General features: G+C 50.8%; 1 protein-coding gene across 2 annotated transcripts in view; it reads left to right on the top strand.

Annotated features, from left to right (window-relative positions):
• Window positions 1-18331, top strand: part of KSR2 (kinase suppressor of ras 2) — an 87409-nt gene that overhangs the window by 59534 nt on the left and 9544 nt on the right. For both annotated transcript variants that reach the window (XM_056326477.1, XM_056326478.1), the window contains exons 16-18: window positions 8733-8829; window positions 13028-13161; window positions 17817-17948. In XM_056326477.1, the coding sequence (XP_056182452.1) occupies window positions 8733-8829; window positions 13028-13161; window positions 17817-17948 (363 nt within the window). The remainder of the gene's footprint in view (window positions 1-8732; window positions 8830-13027; window positions 13162-17816; window positions 17949-18331) is intronic.

Below are 18331 nucleotides of genomic sequence, written 5' to 3' on the forward strand. Positions count from 1 at the left end.
TTCCTTCTGGGAAAAGAAAAAAGGGGGGAGGGGGGATTTTCATTTGTATTGATCCTTCCCAAGTCCCCTGGGTCTGATCGAATCTGTAATGAAAGTGGGGGCATCAGCTGGTGCAGCTTTGTGGGGGGACACTGATGGCTCTTGTTGGATGGGAATGTTGTTTGCAAGAAGGGAGCAAGGTTAGTAGGTCTGAAAGGCAGGAGAGAGGAGGTTTGAGCTGGAGCTTGCCTGTGCTTTGAGCTCCTGCTGACTTTCATGGGGGATTTGGTGCAGCTTTTCTAAGAAGATTACTTGGTTTTTAGTTAAAAGCTTATGCGTGGCACTGGCAGCCTGTGCAAAGACCCTGGGATTTGCATCCTGAGATGCTTCTACCTGGGTTTTGGCCCCTTTCTTGTCACGGTGTGATGCCAGAACGACTCCAGATTTACAGGGTGCAACTGGGGAGCCAACTCAATGGCTGCTGGCAGTCTTAGCCAGGGCTGCGTGGCTGTGATTTATGTCCCTGCCGTGATGCACTGGGAAGAACAGGGAGAACATTGAAGAACATTAGGAATTAAGCTTGACCATGGCAGGACTATATAAAGAGAATTGATTTGTTGAAGGTGCCTTTCAGCAGAGGAACTTGGAGTATTTCTGCCGGAGAGGGAGCATCTCCCAAAAGCTTCCCTGGTGCTGGTGTTGAGCTGGGGGGGAGCTGAGTGCCGAGCATGAACATAAACCCAGATCTTCTTCTTATGTGACATACCAAAGATGAAAAGAGAGTTTTCTCTTTTTTCCTCCATGGCAAAGCAAACTGGCTTTCATAACAGGGAATGCATTGCCTGCCACAAATTAATAGGGAAGGTGTGAGAGCGAGGGATGGGAAGAATATCTGAGATGCTACGCCTGTGTTGTACAGGATAACTTTCTTGCATTGCATGGGCTAAATGTTGGGGTTTATTTTGATTTTATAGTTTATTTCTACGCTGTTTTTTTGGCAATGTCTAATGCTGGGCTCCGCTGCCAGGAGGAACAAGCCTGGCTCCTCACAGGGGATCCTTTCCCATCCCCGGACCCTGTTCCCTGTGGCTGCAGGGGAGCTCTGGGCAAAGCTCAGCTTTAAATGCCCAGCTCTTCCGAGGCTCACCCTGTGCCAAACCTCATGACATTTACAGTGTCCCGGCTCAGCTGTGAAGGATTTGGGGCTTGTAAATCTTAATGCTCAAGGAGCAAGGGGTTGAATGGATATTTAACATGATTTGAAGGATGGGACTAAAGGGGAAGGGTGTAAGGCATTGCACTTAAGACAAAACAGATAGGGGCTGCTTCATTTTGGCCCCTGTGGGTGCTCCGTGGGGCCAGCTGGTGTGTGCTGCTTGCAGCCTGCTGTCCCCTCCAGGGAGCCATGGTGGCTCTTTGGGCTTTAATGAACAACAAGTTGGCTTTTTCTCCTCGCTACAACCCAACGATCCTCAACTCAAAGCATTCTATCAGCCTTCTTTCCTGGCCTGGAAAGTTAAGTAGGAGCTCGAAATCCTGCTCAATGGGAGGGAAACTGAGGCACGGAGCTGCCACATTGTTTTCCTCCACGCCAGGCTGGAGCCACACATCCTGGAGCTGCGTGTTTCCAAGCTGCCTTTCAGGTCTGGCCCTTCTCTCGTGGGTGTATTTTGGGAGCAGAAGCCATCAGGTCCTGCCTCCTCTAACCCATGTATGAGCACCTGCTTCGGGAGCCAGAGCATCACCTCCTGCCCTGCCTCTTAGTTGTTTTCCCTTTTACTTTCTGCTGCGTTCCCCCTTCCCTAGCAGTTAAATAATGGAGCTTGTAGATCATATAATAAGTAGGTATTGACTTCATGCCACAGGCTGGTTCAGAATTGATTGACCTGTGGGAATACACTCCTTCGCAATCAATAACAGGCCATCAGGCTGGATAAATCTTGATAACGACTGACAACAGGAAAGTCAATATGTGTATTAATATATACATTAAATGAGCATATATCTTCCGCCTGGAGACAGCATTGCTTTTGGCACCTTGTGAAGTGGGATGGGCTGGGGAGGAGAACAAAATATCTTGAGCAAAGAGGATGGCAGGGATAGGGAAAGGCAGCAGCCTGATCCTCCGTGAGGGTGTTTGATGTCGAAATCAGAGCTGGCTGCTTTGGTGCTGGCTGAGCTTGTCTCGCCCATTGTAGCATCAAATCCCCGCCAGCGGCTGTTCGTCAGCGCCGCCTTAACGTGTTCCGCTGGCTGGGGGATGCTTGAGGGGAAAGTTCTCCTTTGTATTTGAAAAGTGTTTCAAAATGCCATGGAAATATTTCTATTTTGGCCGTGACTTCTTGGGGAAAGTACTTAACGCAGCGGGACTCGGCGCTAAGGCACTTTACTAGAAAGGACGGGATTTAAGTGAGTGTTTAAGGGAAAGCCTGTCATTAAGTGCCCTGCTGGGAGACGGTCCCACCAAGTCTTTCTGTTCATGCCAGCTCTTCCCTTTGCTATTGATGACATCTCAGCATGATTCTTTTTTTTTTTTTTTTTTTGAGTGTCCTCAGTGCCAAGGATCCACTTTGGGGCTGAGCAGGGCTGTTTGCTGGGGCACCTCCATGCTGGCATCCTCCTGCCTAGCCAAAGAGGAGGCTGTCCAGGGAAACAGATCCCTCCTATGACAGCATTATTAATTTTTTATTAATCATACTAATAATTATTATTGCTATTCCAAAGTGGAATGGAGTTCTAGTGAGACAGCAGTCTCGATCGAAAGACTTGCTTCTTCCCTCTCTTCAAAAGCAGGATTTTTTTTTTAAATTTCTTTTTCTTCCTGAAGTACAAAATAGCAGGAGGGTCATGGCACAGAGAATATATTAGGCTCCTTCCAAGGCAAGGATAGGTCAAAGCACCTTTGCACATCCCCGTGTACCCAGCCAGCCCTTTCCGAGCTGATTACCAGCGCACCCTTTCAAAAGGCAGCAAGTGCCACCCGAAGCATCAAGTATTTTCGGATGACTTGTTTGCAGCCAGGGCTTTAGATAAGCCCCTGGGGCCTGTGGCTGCTTTGCATTCACCTCTCTCTTAGCTCTTTTCCCTGCAGCTGTAGAATAGCTCGTCTCCTCTGACACTATCTCCTCCAAATAAAAATGCATGGAGTTTGCTTTTTCTAAATAACTTGTTTTTTTCCGAAGCGACGATGGAGTTGGAGCTACTTTTCGGGGAGGCTGATCTCCCTCCTCCTACTCCAGCCCTTGTGGTTTGGCTGCGCTGGCTGTAGTTATCTCGCATGCCAGCTGCTGGGAGGAAAATTTTGCTGCCTAAGTAATATCCATCAAAGGACGGTGCTTCCATCAGGCGGAGATAGAGAGCGCGGGATGAGGGGACCATCGTCTCTTCAGGGCTTTTCGATTTCCCCATCTCATTTTGCTCTGCAGAGGCTCCTCCAGGCAAAGTGGGAGCTGGGTCGCTGCAGGTTCCCGGCTGGCAACCTGGGCTTTGCTGTGGCCAAAACCATTGCTTGTGGCAGGTAATGAATTCCCTGCTGGGGTTGCTTTGGGAGACTCGTGTGAGGTTCAACTTGGAGGTGCAGTTTGATGGGATAAGTATTTGCACCCCTGAGCGATGCACTTGGCAGGACTCTGATGGATGCTGATGCTCAGCACCAGGTCTGCAGCCTTCTGGTCCAGCCTTTATTTCATGGCACTGCACTGCCGTGAAGCTTTCGGCTGCTGCTTTCCTTCCTGGTCATGGTCCAACAAGGATGGGTGGTGTTTCTTGGGGCCCGGGGAGGAAGGAAACCACATCTTGCTTTTGTTGAAAGCGATGGGAGCAGAGGGGAAGGGAAAGAGGAGGGAAATGAAAGTTGTAGTTCTGGGCTGAAATGCTTCCAACTAAATCTCTGTGTGCTGGGTGCATGTGGCTCAGAGAAGAGCTGCTTCGCTTTACCTGGAAGTTTTGGCAGTGGTGAATCCCAGTGAAACCAGTTCTGAGCATCCCTCTGCGTGGTTGGAGGGACCTGGGGTTGCTCCATAGCTGGCCCATGAACCAGCCAAGCCTTCCGTCTTCCTCTTATATAGATATATATATATATATATAGGTGTGGGGTTCAACACATGCCAGCCTTCTCCTTAGGCTGAGACCTAACAAACTCATTGCAGCTCTTGTCGGTGTGACCCCCGCTTGTCTTGGCTGGCTGTCCCCACAGTCCTTGGGGTGGCATTTAGATGCAGAGGGCTTGGGGAACTCAAGCTGGATGATGCCACAGCTCTGCTTCACTCTTGCTGGCGTAGTGGGGAAAGCGTGCATCAAGGCTGCGATATTTCTTATTGATTTTGAGGAAAACAAAGCCTAGGGATAAAAATTAACCCAAATCTCTCCCTTTGCTGCTCTTCAGCCTTGTTTCATTTTCCATTTTGTGAAACGCATTTGTGGCTGTCTAGTTTCAAGCGCACAATTGCCAGACGTCAGTAACAGAGAAAAACAAGCCAATATATGGAAACAGCTTGAAAACTTCCCGAATAACTCAGGCACGTGCAGGCACATGCAGTACTCATCCCTCTCTTCTCTGCTGCAGCTAGTCTTACTCAAATGAAATCAAATAGGTCCCAGCTCAGCAGCTCTGGTTGCTGTGGCTGTATCTTTCTTAATATTCCCCAAAGATTTCTTTTTCTGTGAAATACTAAAAACCAGTAAACTGATGGGGAGTGTGGAAACATCTGAGCAGCTCCTCCTTTGCTCTGTTTTTCCTCAAGCACAGATGTAACCTGCTAGCTGAGGTATTTTTATATTAAAGTACTTATTAATTCCCATTCTCTCTCCTTCTGTGTCTCCCCTGGGTGTATAGTGTCGACTATCACCATGGTATCTGAGCTGGTTCCCCATAAATCAATATACTAGCAAGTAATGAGCTTCCTGGGTCTGGCATTTATCACTTTGGGGTGTTCAAATGATCCTATTTAATTTAATGGGCATTTATGTGGATGGTTGGGCAGAGGGAAGAAAAGCACAAAACACTGGTAACGGCGTCGCGACCTGCGTACAACCGCCGTACCGTCAGCACTGGATTTATTCCTGCTCCTGAGCGGGAGCCAGACGGAGGTCTTCAACCCTATAGAGGTGATGGCCATCAATATTATGGGGGTGGAAAAACCCCAGCGGGTGGGGGATGGAAAAACCCCAGTGGGTGGGGGATGGATGAGGCTGTTTTCACATCAAATGGCAAAAATATCAAGAGGCAGTGCTCCAGCTCTTCCTCACTCATCCCTTCCAAATTGTTCCTCTGCAAGTTGCTTTGGCTTTGCTCCCATTGCTGATGTCTTCAGCCCACTTTGGTGAAATGCAGAGTGTTTATAAAGCAATTTGGGATTTGGCTTGCTTGGCTGAACACTTCAAAACCTCATTTTGAATAGAGAGTTGCATCTGCAGCGGGCTGGGGCTGGGACCGTCCTAGTGCTGGGGAAGGCTGTGAGGTTGCGCCGTGGGTTGAGGTGCGCTCCGGGATGCTAGGGACCCTGGGAAGGAGCTTTGCATCTCCCCGAGCTGCCCGACCAGGCTGTCCCTTGGCTCTGGATGGGGTTTGGTCACCGCACGGTACCGGGCCACGTGTCACCAACCTGCCTGCTCTGCCGACAGGTGGGATGGAGAGGTTTAGGGGGAGAAGACAAGTATTTATTTATGAATGTGTACTCCAGTGGTGAATAAGCTGGGATGCATCTGAAGATGCAAATTGTCTGCCTTTGTTTCTGGTGTCAAGCGTAGGCGGTCTCTGGCCTTGTGATCTGCAGCATCGCTCGCTCGAAGCTGGATGGGTACCTCAATGCTGTGGTTCAGCGGAGGCCTCTTGAAGTGGAAAGGCAGAAGATGATGTGCGTGCCCTGGGAGCCGTGCTTTGTGCCTGCCGCTCCTGCCCGAATGGGGAACGATTGACGGCAGATGAGGAACGAGAAGAAGTGAAATTGTTGAGCTCTGCCATGAAAAGGTTCTGCAGGTGGTGGCTGAATAGGCTCAGGTGCTGCATAATAGGTATCAACCAGGCTTTATCTCTGCATTGGCAGCTCCTTATCCAGCAAGAAAACTCTAACAAATGCCAGTGCAACGGTCGCTTGTTGAATTAATTCAGAGGAGTTATTCATTGAGGGGAGGAGAGAGGCACCTGGGCTGCCTTGCCAGCTCTCCCAGGGTCTGAGGAGCGGTGGTGGCATGTCCCATGCCCACGGGACCTTGCCATGTGCTGGAGTCACCACCGCAGGGCCGAGCGGTGGCTGCTCTCCTTGTGCCAATGCTTGCGCTGGGTGCATTCATTGCCTCTTTTAATGTGGTCCCTCTGTAAATGAAGTGGAGAGATGGGAATCTCATCAGAAAAGGGCTGCGCGCTCTGCTCCTGGGGTTATCTCAGCAGTTCAGATAGGCAGAAATTTGAGGATTTTTCTCTAAACAACCTTTTTTTCCAGGAAAACAGCTGATCTTAACTCACTTTAGGGCTGAAATCAAACCCTGTTCCAGCACTAATCTATTCATTGCATTTGCAGTCTTGATTCCTGACTAGTGCAGACCACAAGTGTCTTTGTGTAATGGTTTTCTCAGGGGGAGAACAAGCATTTTCTGGGGAACGGGGAGGGATGGAGGAACTCCTCCCTGTGCAGGCAGGTCAGGCATGGGAGGTGGTGGAAAGCCTGTTGCATTGTAGAGCTTAAAGCTTTACAGGTTTAGTTAGCAAATTAGTGCAAGAAAACTTCATACCGTAAAGGTGGTGGAAAGAGAATTCATGTCTGTCCTTATTTTGCACACTTTAATTCCAGTTGCAGAAACCCAAAGGTTTTCTTTATCGCTTATTTCCAAGTAGGATTTTGAGTGCTTGGATCTTAATCTTCAGTCAAATTCATATTTGACTGCAGCCAAACTGTTGCAGAAGATAGGAAGCGGCTGGTTTAGTGAGAAGAAGTTCTCATTTGTAATTGCGGGTGCCTGGGGTTTGCAGTCCAGCTGATGTGCTCAGGGATGTGCTGAGACACCTGAGCAAGGAAAACCATTACTGAGGAGGCAGCTGCATGGGTACAAAGATGCCCTAAAATCCCTACCACAGCTCCCTTGCATTCAGCCAGGTTATTTCCATCACAACCCCTGACAAAGTACTTTGAAGGGTGCTGTTGTCTTTCCAAAACCTGTGAGATATGGGACTGGTCCTGTTCCAGCTTTGCTGCTTGACCTGAAAATGGTGCGCTCTGCCCATGGAGGGATGTGGAGCTTTTGGTTTAGGAGCAGGAGAGTCCTTTGTACCCCTGAGCTTCTGAAGAAGCAAGCAAGGTTTAATCCCAATGAACACCATCCAGCTTTCCCCAGCTTGCTGGAGGCAAGCCTCTAACATCTCTGCTCTTGGGGACTAACTGCTCGTGGGAACGTTATCTGCATCCCAGTGATGGCTTTGGCCATGCGGCAGTGAGGGGGGGATGGCAGCAGCGCTGTGGTTCGGGGAGGTTGCTGGTGCCATTTTCAATGTCCCCAGGGAAAACATGGCGAAGTCTCCGGGGGGTTTTGCCTCATCGTACTGCCGTGAGCTAGCCTCCGGATAAAAAATAAAAGTGGGGCTTTACCAGAATGATGCATTCCCAATTTATCCAGATTTGCAACCCAGGAGAAGTTGCTGTGGGGTGAGGCTGCTCACCGCTCTGTAGGGCTGTGCTGAACATCGCTGCCCTTGGTGTGCCTCCTCCCCTTGTCCATACCAGGGGTCCAAACCATCCCCTCTCCCCATCTGAACAACGTGGTACCCGGGCAAACCCAGGGTGGCTCAATGTGATGCTCCTCAGCCCTTCAGAATGAGGCACAGCTTGGGCTGGTTGTTTGCATCCAAATGGGGCAAACCTCCTGACCTCCCAGGGAACAAATGCAGAGCCATCTGTGCTGGCATCCCCAGGGCTGGAGATGGGCAAGGGGGAAAGCAGTGGATGGAGCCGAATGAGGATGCAGCGGAGGGAGAGCAGGGGAATTAAAACCTGTAACTTTTTATTTGTTAACTAGAACAGGATCAAATTAATGTCTGCAGTCACCGAAACCTCTTTAACGAGATGTGTGTCGGGTGCTTTATTTCCCAGGCACAGGTATCCAGTCTCATCTTTCTAAAGTTGCCTGTAATGAGCGTGGGCGGATACAGAAAAGCAAAAAAGCCCTTTTCTGTGGGCGGGAGTCGAGGCAGCATCCACCCACGTACTCCATTATGATATTCAAATGTCAATATATTTTTAATTGGTTTAGACCCTCCCCCCCCCCTTCCAGCTGCCTTTGGTAATTAAGGCTCTGTAAATAGATTTTACTGTAATTGGTACGAGAAGGAAAATTGGAGGACATTGTACAGTGCATTGGGGTTTTGTTGTTTTTTGTTCTTTTTTTCTCCCTGTCTTTCCTCTTTTGACTCATATTACATCTGTGAGTATTGTATCCTTCAAGGGAAGAGGCGGGGAGCCGCGGCCAGTTTTGCACAAAAAGTCTGAAGCAAGAGGGCCAGGTGTTTTGCTCATGGCTGGGATGTGGGAAGAGCCGGGAACTAGCCCAGGTTACTGGGAGCAGCGCGAGCTCCACCCCAGTGCCGAACTGGGGAGAGCCCCCAGTTTCCCTGCTGAATCTTCAGCCTGCCTTGAGATGTAGCCAAAGCTCTTGCAGTTATTTATAGTTCCCTGCCACAGCCGCTGCCTTTATAATTTGGGGATGTTTCTTGGCTGGGGTTTATAATCCATGTTTTCATCTTCTCCCTTTTCCTGTTCTTTCAGCCTGTGTAAAGGACGGACTCTCTACTCAGTGGTGAGAGATGCCAAAATCGTCCTGGATGTCAACAAGACAAGGCAGATAGCACAAGAAATTGTGAAGGTACGGTGTGGTGTGGGGGCAGCTTGTCACCAGTGGGGTCCACATCCAGCCCAGAGCTCAGCCAGGCTGCTCCAGGGAGCGGGAGGGAAGAAGCCAAGGAGGCTGGGCAGGATAGCACCTCTTGACTTTAAAATCCAGGTCTCTTAAACCTCCCTCACCCACTTTGAGCTGAACTGGGGTGCCACCAAGGCTTCCCAGAGGCTCCCTGTGCAGTGATGAACTTGGAGCTCGTCCTGGCCACAGCTCCTCTTCCCCCTTTGAAGTGCAGATGTTTAAGTCCAGCTTTGCTGCCATGAGTGAATTGCTGGCTGGGTATTCCTCTTCACTTGGAAAAAAAGAAAAAAACAATCTGCTGTTGATTTGAGGTTTTCACATCTCTAGTGCAAGCATCCCTGCAGCCAGGGTGCATGGAGGAGTCAGTGCCGTGGTGCTTGTGGCAGGAGGCTGTGCACGCCACAAGGCAGAGCACACGTGCAGTTTTCAGAGCTAAAAAACCTTTTCCTTTCACAGAGATGACTCAAAGTGCATCTTCGACACTTCAGATGCGACCGTATGAATAGATGCTGAGGAGGATCCTCACGTGGCAGGGTCAAGTGGCTGGGAAGTTGGGTCCTGAGCCATCAAAGCTTCCCATCGAGTGTCTGCAACGGCTTGTTTTCCTAAGTGGTGCTGAGCCGTCTGCTAGAGTAGGGTTGTACTGTGATTCCAAACATATTTAACACTAAATGATACCAAAAAGATTTGGCACGTGTCCTACCATGGGAGCTGCGACAGTGGCCCTGTGTCTGCTCGAGGTCAGCTAGCACCTCTGGTAAACAGCCATAGCAAATCATCTGGGGCTGAGCTTATGTTGAACATATTTCTATTGGAAGGGGAAAAAAAGCCAGTAGTTTTTTTGGCAGATCTTAAACCCCCTTAAATATTCAAATCCATGTTATAAATAAGAACGTGTTCTGCAATATACCCTGAGCGGTGCCATTCCCCTGCCTGCACTTATGCTGTCTCTTATTAGATTGTCTGGTTTGCATTTACTTACACCCAGATTTAGCAAAGTGCATGCTGTTTTAAAGTAAATTCCTTAAATTCCCCTGAAGCCTCTGGGCTCTGGGCAGGAGCTGACAGTTGAGCACAGGCTTACCCTCTTTGCTGAGCCAGTGTTGCAAGGGGCGTCTTGGAGCAGCAAACTATGGCCTGAATCCGTGCTGAGGGCTTCTCTGCTGATTTCTAGTTTCAGTCTGTATTTTCCACTTTTAAAGATGGATTTTTCCCACTGAGCAAACTCTGAGGCATCGCACTGGGTTGCCTCATATGTTTTCCCCTGACTGCCACTGCAGTTATGCTCAGGGTTCTCGTGTCCCAGATGTTCACAGCAGGAGGTAATGGCTGGGTTCAGCCCCTTTCTCCAGGCGGGTTGCATCGCTGCCTATGGGTTGGGGTTTGGAGGACTGGGCTGAGAGACCCCTGTCCCCTGCACGTGCATATAGGGAGAAGTTGGAAACTTCAAAGTGTGGTGTTGCGAGGCATTGCCGGCACTGGGGAAGCGTGGCTGGGTCTGTGAGATGAAAGCAACACGGTGAAGAATGTCACCCATGAGATGCTGAAGCAAATCAGCAGGACTGCACGCAGAGCTCGCTGCAGCCCCCCTGCATCTCCTCTCCTCCCGGCGAGCACGGGGCTGGGTGCTCCTGCTGCAGCCCACCAAAGGGCAGAGGGACTTTGGGGCTGGCCCAGGTCCCTGTAGGAGTTCACAGAGGTGCAAAGACAAAGCTGTGCAGCATGGGTGCTGAGCCCAGGCTCTCCCTGTGCACCCAAGGGGTTTTAAAACAGCAGCTCCGGCTTGCTGGAGAGGTTCCATCATACCCTGTCGCAGCTGCTGTGCCCCAGACACATGGCCCATCACTGCTGTGCACCAGGAGAAGCAGTTTCTCTGCCTTCCCACCCCTCCATGTCAACCATCAGCAGACATGAAGGACGTTTTGGTGGACTTGGAGGTGGCTGGTGTGGAGAAGCGAAGGAAAACCCCGACATCTTGCTTTGGTTGGGCTGGGGGCTGCATTGCCCGGAGGAGCTGGAGACGGGACCACAGCAGGGGCTTTGGCTCAGCTACCCGGTCGCGGCAGTTGTTTGACTTTATCCTTTGAGTCCCCTTATGCGATAGGAGAGCCGTTAAGATTATTGGATTAGCGGATGCAAGGGCTCTCGTTATGCCGTGATCCTCGGAGGCGAAATTTAATTTATTTAAGAAGCGAAGCCGGCAGAGGGAGCTGGCTTTTCGCACACGCCGGGCAGCCGAGCAAATTAAGGCGTTACTGGACCAAGAGTGTTTTCTCACAGATCATCCCGGGGGTGAAGGTGGCAGAGCTGGAATTTGCAGTGGGATCTGCGTGATACCCTATGGAGTGAGATGAGGGATTTGGGTTTGCTGAGAATTCCTTGAGAAATACCTCCAGCAAAGGCTTGGCTGCGTGTGAGGATTGCATGGGAGATGCATTCCCATCCATGCTGTGTGCAAAGGGTGCAAAGGCCCTGCTGCCTGCTCTGAGCTCCTGTCAGCCCTGGCCGATGGGAGGGGGCTGCAAAGCATCCCCATGGCACCGGGTCTCATCCTGTCCCATGGATGCTCAGGGCCCTGCACTGCACCTTGCAGGAGGAACAGGCTCGCAGCATTGAAATGCTGTTTCTTGCATAACCCTGGCACTTTATGAAGGTGACAGTGACATTTTAAAGCAGATTTTTAAACCTCATTATTATTTCATGTGCTGGGATCCAGAGACCCCTAATTAATCCCAGTGACTGGAATGGTCCTGGCATGCAGCTGCAGCTGTGGCATCTTAGGACCAGCCGCAGCCCCAAGTACTTTCCTTCCTCCAGCTTCTCTTAGCAGAGGCTCTTCAGGATTTGACCGCTGAGGGGTGCGGGTGAACCACTGTATCTTGCTGGGTTGGGGTGTTTGCTGTCCCCAGCAGCACGTTGTCCCTGGCTGCCCCCAGGCTTTCCGGCTGCTGGAGCAGAGCCCTGCAAGTCTCTGCCACTGGTGAGACCTTTTTCCCCCCATATCCTGCGCATTTGCATTTGAGGATTTGGGTTTTTTTTCAGGTTGCTTTCCCAATTTTTCCCAATCGTTTCTGATTTTGGATTGTGACTCCCATCTCCACGTTGGCTGCAAATTACAAATATATTCATGTTCCACTGCCTGCGTGGTTAATGACGGGACGTGAAAAGATCAGACCTAGGATGGACCCCTGTGGAAATCCAGTTAGTAAATCCCCCCATGCCAGCGATAGACAACTGATATTTGCTCTTAAGCAACAGTTTGCTGGCCCATTTGGCTTTTTTCCTTCAGTAGCTTCCTCTTGAGCAAGTTTCCCTTAGTCTGCTTATGAGAATGAGAAGTGGGACAGCATCGAAAGCCCTGCTGAAGTTGGGATAAATGGCTTTTATCGCCCTCCCCACTCCCGTTATCCCGTTGAGCTGAATGTCCGCTGCATGGAGCTGTCAACAGCCTGTTTGATTTGCCGATGCTAAACAAGCCTGGTGCAGAGGAGTTTGGATTTCCCACCCATGGCCTTTTTTTGCATCATTAGCAATAATTTTAATTAACCACCAAGTAGCTTTACTTAGGGGAAAAGAATTAAGGCAGGACTCCTGCGAGGCGCTGGTTCCCAGGCTAATGGTGTCGGTGTGCACATAGGAGGCACTAATGGCTCAGCCAGGGTGTGTGATGGAGAGCTTTGACTTATTACCCCTCTGCTCCCAGCCCCAAAGTGAACAAAGGCGAAAACATCATCATCATCATCAATTTCTCCGCAGAGGATTTCAGGAGAGTGACTGCCAGTTTGGTTTGCCGCTAATTTTCCTTGCATAACCAATTAATCAGGAAGATGAGTGGGAGCTATCGTGGCAGAGATGCCCACACCATGACCCCCTCGCCCTCCGTGAGCACCACCCATTGCCTGTCCCAAGCCAAGGACACCCCCCGGCCACCTGCCCTGTCTGTAGGAACATTGGGGGATGTGCAGCCTCCAGCTGTGGCCCAGCTGGAGCTCAGTGGCATGGATGTACTGTGATGGTACAGGGATGGTCATGGCTGGGCTCTCCCCGTCTTGGCAATGGTGGGGCTGCCCCTGCTTGGGTGTTATCCCATCTGTTTGTGTTGCTTTTTCAGTTTTGAGGCATTTTTCTCTCTCTTCCATCCTAGGGAATGGGCTACCTGCACGCCAAGGGGATCCTTCACAAGGACCTCAAGTCAAAAAACGTTTTCTATGACAACGGGAAGGTGGTGATCACAGACTTTGGCCTCTTCAGTATCTCGGGAGTTCTCCAAGCAGGCAGGTAGGACACAGCATGGTGGAAATACTGGCATTCTTCCTCATGCCCTAGAGCTCCCATTTGAGCTGGGAACATGGAGAAGTAGCGCAAAAACCTCCTCTGCAAGTGCCTGTCTGGGTCTGCAGCCTCGGTAGACATGGGGACAAGGTGCCTTTGAGTGTCCTGGGGCTGCCCCTGGGACTTCACCATCTCACCTCCTGGGATTTTGCTTTTGAGGAGGCCTGCTTTGGGAAGAGCAAGATTTGTAGCTCCTGCAGAAACCCCTCTGCCCCACCAGTGGTGCTCCCTTGAAATGCAGCTCCACACTCAACACCATCATTGGGTTTGCGGTGCAAAGCCCCAGAGGGATGGCAAGAGCAGAGCTGTGTTTTCTGCAGCAAGGTGGGTCTGGGCTCAGCACTGAGCGCTGAAAACAAACTGCTCTACTCCTTGGGTGCAGAAGTTGCAGCTTGTTTCAATTTTATTTTGTTTCATTTATTTCTTAAACCTAGTGTTTAATGGCAGAGTTGCTTTTGATTGGTAAGAAGGAGCATGATGCTGCATGTGAGTCTCTAGCAGTTTGGTTCAGAGAGGCAGGACCTGGCCCCAGGCATGGTTTCTTGGACCCAACCTCTTCCCACAGGATGCATCATTTCCATGGCCAAACCACCCTGCAGCTGTGCAGGAGATGCTCCTTGGGCTCTGTTTCACCAGGGCCAGCAAAGCCAGTTTGTTCCTTGGCCTTTCCCTAACACTATCGTTATAATCCCCCAGCATCTGCTTCACCTCCTGCCTCTGGGCTGACAAGCGGTGCAGCCAGAGCGGCAGCCCGGGTCACACGGTGCCATCCCTGGGGCTGTCCCCTGGCCGCTCCAGTGACCTTTCAGGTGCTGCAGACATCTGGCCGTGGTATCTGCACTGAGCCAGGGCATGGAGCAAGACGCAGAGAAAATGAGAGCCAGGCTTGGGACATTTACAGCATTATGACATTTTTGGTCTCTTTGGACTTAGAATCAAGCCCATTTGGTAAATGTTGCTTATTAAATGTTTTTTTGGGTTTTTTTCCCCCGGTGCTTTGGGAGGTTTTCGAGCTGTAGACATGGTAGGGCAAATTGTCTCAGCAGCAGTGGAAAGGAAGGAAAACAAAGATGGGGGGGAAAAGAAAACAGCAGAGGGGAAAAAAGAACAAAGGTTATATTCTCCTTTCTTGCTAAAACTAAAAAAAAAAAAAGAGCATTGCTGACTTTTCCCAGTGGGAGAGTGATTTTTCACTGAACCCTTTGTGTTAGAAACAGCACAGGTCAAGCGCGGCATTATCGGCACCAGCAGCTGAGGCAGGTTTCCTCCAGCAGCATGTTACCTGCCTTCTGGTCCTTTCGGTCTCCATCACCCCACATGGTGGGGTTTGTCACTGGAGAGGTTGTTGTGGCAAGTCATCACTTTATGGTGAAGGTGATCAGGAGATCAAGTGCACCTTGGAAATTATATATTTTTTTTGGTCTAGTTCCCATGTGATGAGGTCAAATGGTTAGAGGAAAAGGCAACAGCCACTTCTCCATCCCATGCCTCTCATGGTGAGATGGGGAGCCAGCCTTTCCATTCTGCCTGTATAAATATCATCTGCTTTTAGCACAAACTTGGCCAAAAGCTTAGGAAGCCCAAGAAATCCAGCAGTGCTGCTGCTCTCCCTGCAGTGGAGAAGTGGATTTTGGCTCTGGTGTAGCAGCTGGGCAGGGGGTTTGGGGCTTAGGTCCTGCCAGGATGAAGCTGCAGCTCATTCCAGCAGTAATAAAAGGATTTGGGCAAAAGGGCCAAAGTTTGCCAGGGGCCTTTGCTAGAAGGTCAGAGATGCTCTGGAGATAAAATTGAAAGCCAAGACCCTGCGGAGATGGGGCATCCAATGGGATGGACCAATGCGTGGCCATCTCTGCACAAGATCGGGATGGCACATGGTGGGTAAAGTCCAGGAGATTACTCAGGAGAGGAAGGATGGTCAGAAATGTAAGACTGGACAGAAACGAGCAGTGTTTTGGTAGAAATATGGGGAAATTTCTGTCCCAAGAAGCTTTCAGCGTGGCTGCCCTGGACTACTGGTGGCACACGTCTTCTGCTGGTGAAGGTGGCTTTGGGGATCCACACTCATCAGTCACGATGAATTTTGAAGCAGCAAGTGTCTGCAGGTCTGATTTCCCTTTTCAGGGTGTTTTTTTGCCGGTTCTGGTTTCTCCCAGATAAAGAAGAATAATAAAGAACAGGTTTGGGTCCTCAGAGGCTTGCATGGACAAGCATGTATGGAGAAGGGAGCAAATTTTTGCAGGCTGAGCTAAGGACAGTGATGTTACTTCAGATGTGAATGAGAACTATAAACTGGCCTGTTTTCACTAGGGTTAAAAAAAGAAATGGCTTAAAAATCTTCCTTGTCCTCCTAGACCAGGCTCACCTTCAGTTCATGAAAGCATCCACCACAAGGACTTTGTAGCGTCCATCCATGCTGTGACACGCTTGTGCTGCTGAAAAACAAGACAGATATTGCAACTAAAATACTTTCTGCAGAGACTTCCTAATCCAGTGTCTTATCCTGGTGAAATCAGATTTATTTTTCCTTTATTTAAACGTTGTTGGGCTTGATAGGGCTGCTCTGTAATTAGGAGGAGCATGAGGTGTGTCTTGAGTCATCTGAAGAGCTTTTCTGCCCTTGCTTTTGCCTTGGGGCTGGCTTGTCCTTCAGTGGGTTTAGAAGATGCTTGGCTGGTTGTGCTGCTTTCTGCTAGTGGAATTAGCCAGGTTGGTTATGAAGTCAGGCAAATTTTTGTCATGAAACCATTTTGCTGTAATTGAGCCACGTTTGGGAGTGTATTAAAGCTCAGCCTTCGTTGCTGGAAGCTTGTAAGCCTGTAGCTGCGTGCTTGGGCATACGTGAGCTTTGCAAAGGGCTGAGGCTGGGCTTGTACCACAGCTGTGGAGCCAGATCTGGTCCCTGGAGCATCCCGAGGTGAGCCTGAATGCTGCTCATGGGAGATCACAGCACTGGATGACTTGAGTGAACAAGAATAGAAAGCCCTACGTGCAATCCTGGGTGGTGGAACACATCCGAGTGCTGCCCACTGCATCCCGCTCCCCACTGCCTGCCCAGAGGCAGAGAACATAGACACAGGGAAGGACTAGTGAGCTTCTCCACATCTTTTCTAATTGCTCTGGTGCTTAACGACGGCTTGTAATTAAGAGCTGCACAGGGCTGGAGGATGGTGGCGGGAGCTGGCTGGGGAGCTGAAAGCCTCCCCCCTGTGCCAAAGTGCTCTTGCCTGCGGCTCCTGGGGCCGGAGGGTCTGTGCCTTGCTGGAGCTGCTGATTGCGGTGACAGCTCCAGCGCAGCAGGATGAAGAGGGGCCATGGAGACCCTAGAGAGGGCATGGAGGCTTAATCAGTGATTCCCTGGACCAGCAGTGTCCTTCCCTAGGGGAGGGGGTTACTCTTTTGGTCACTGCCAGACCCAGGGGTGATGCTGGGCACAGGGGTGGCTTTGTGCCTGGGAGAATCTGGACTGTGTCACCTTGGGATTGTGCACATTATGTGCACACAGCCATGGTGGGGGAAAGCCAGCCAAGCAGTCAGCATTTGTGGTGGGAGTTTGTCATCCTGCCTCGGGGGTGGATGGACATGCCCATGCCTGGGTAGTGTCCCCTGGGACATGGGCTCTGGGATTTTGGCCCCAGGCTGAAGTTCAGGAGGAGAGATGACCCCCCTGCTATCCCTTACTCCTGAGCATCACCATATTTGGGAGGGCATCAAGCAAAAACAGGGAGAAATTCCTTGGGACAAGTCAGTGGGCACTTCCTTCTCTATTCCAATGGGGCATGTGACAGTTTTTGTTACCTCCTGCAAAATTGTGCTCCCAAATTTGGTCTCAGACACACGATTGAGCTGCTTAATGTGCTACCACCACCAGTGGTCCCTGCCCATTTCCCTACCTGGGCACCCTTTTTAAGCCAGTTGGGCACCCTAGGTGCCTGCTGGAGGATATAAAGGATGAAGAAGCAACCCATGTCATCCTCAGCTGTTGGCCAAAGGAGCCTAATGTATTTGTACCGAGCAGGGGGGCCTTGAGGAGGTAGAAGACAGATGGCTGAGATTAGCTGAGAGAGGCTGGTGATGGTAACGAAGCCAGGCTGCGCCCGTGGGTGATGACATTGGAGGTCTGGACATGAAGGTGGGCTGGAGGGGCTGTTTGGGGACCAAACACCTGAAAACACTGATTTCTAGGCCATTAGAGGTCACCAGTCCAACCTTTTGCTCAAACTACAGCGGGGCCAGACGAGATGTCAGTGCTGGCGGGATTTGCCCCAGGTAACCTGTTGTCCCTGCTCTTTTAAAAGAGTTTTGGTCACAGTGAGGGCCCTGGCAGACCCTGCATCCCCATTAGCAGCCTAGCAGAGCTGAAGCTGCCCCTTGCCCACCCTGTGCCCAAACTGAGCCCTGCCACCTGGCAGGGATGAGTGTGAAGCCACCATGCTGGCATTTCTCAGAACAGGGTTAAAACCTGACATTGCAAGGATGCTGTGGGGAAAACCAGGCATAAATGCCCTGGGGAGAGGGTGGGAGAGCTGGGGGGCTACTCGCTGGTGGCACGGTGGTGATGTTCCTCCTGTGGTACCCATGGCTTTGGCTCCGTGTTTCGGCAGACGGGAGAACAAGCTGCGCATCCAGAATGGCTGGTTGTGCCACCTTGCCCCCGAGATCATCCGCCAGCTCTCGCCGGACACCGAGGAGGACAAGCTGCCCTTCTCCAAGCACTCGGATGTCTTTGCGCTGGGGTGAGTCCCTGCGGCAGGGCAGGTGGGCAGGCTGCAGTGAACCAGCACAGTTGTGCCAGCTGTGAGCTGCTATGTGCAGCCGGGAGGGGAAGGGGACACGGTTTGCTTGCTGCAACACCAAGGGGATGCTTCATGTGGGAATCCCCATCGCTGGGCGCAGAGCACCTTTCTGTTTGAGAAATTTTGTGTTAACTCCCTCCCAAAACACCAAATCCCCTGTTGTGGCTATGGAGCAGGGTGGCTCTGGGCAATGGGATCTGGAGCATCATGGGGACGCCAGCCTGGTGTGATGTCTCCCCTGCATCCTCTTGGGGTGGGTACCACTGGGATGTCAGCTAGGGATGCAGAAGGTTGGGGACACAGGCTGGGGAGCCCCCAGACAC

Source organism: Falco biarmicus, chromosome 1 (assembly GCF_023638135.1).
Source record: "Falco biarmicus isolate bFalBia1 chromosome 1, bFalBia1.pri, whole genome shotgun sequence".
In the NCBI taxonomy this organism is placed as follows: domain Eukaryota; kingdom Metazoa; phylum Chordata; class Aves; order Falconiformes; family Falconidae; genus Falco; species Falco biarmicus.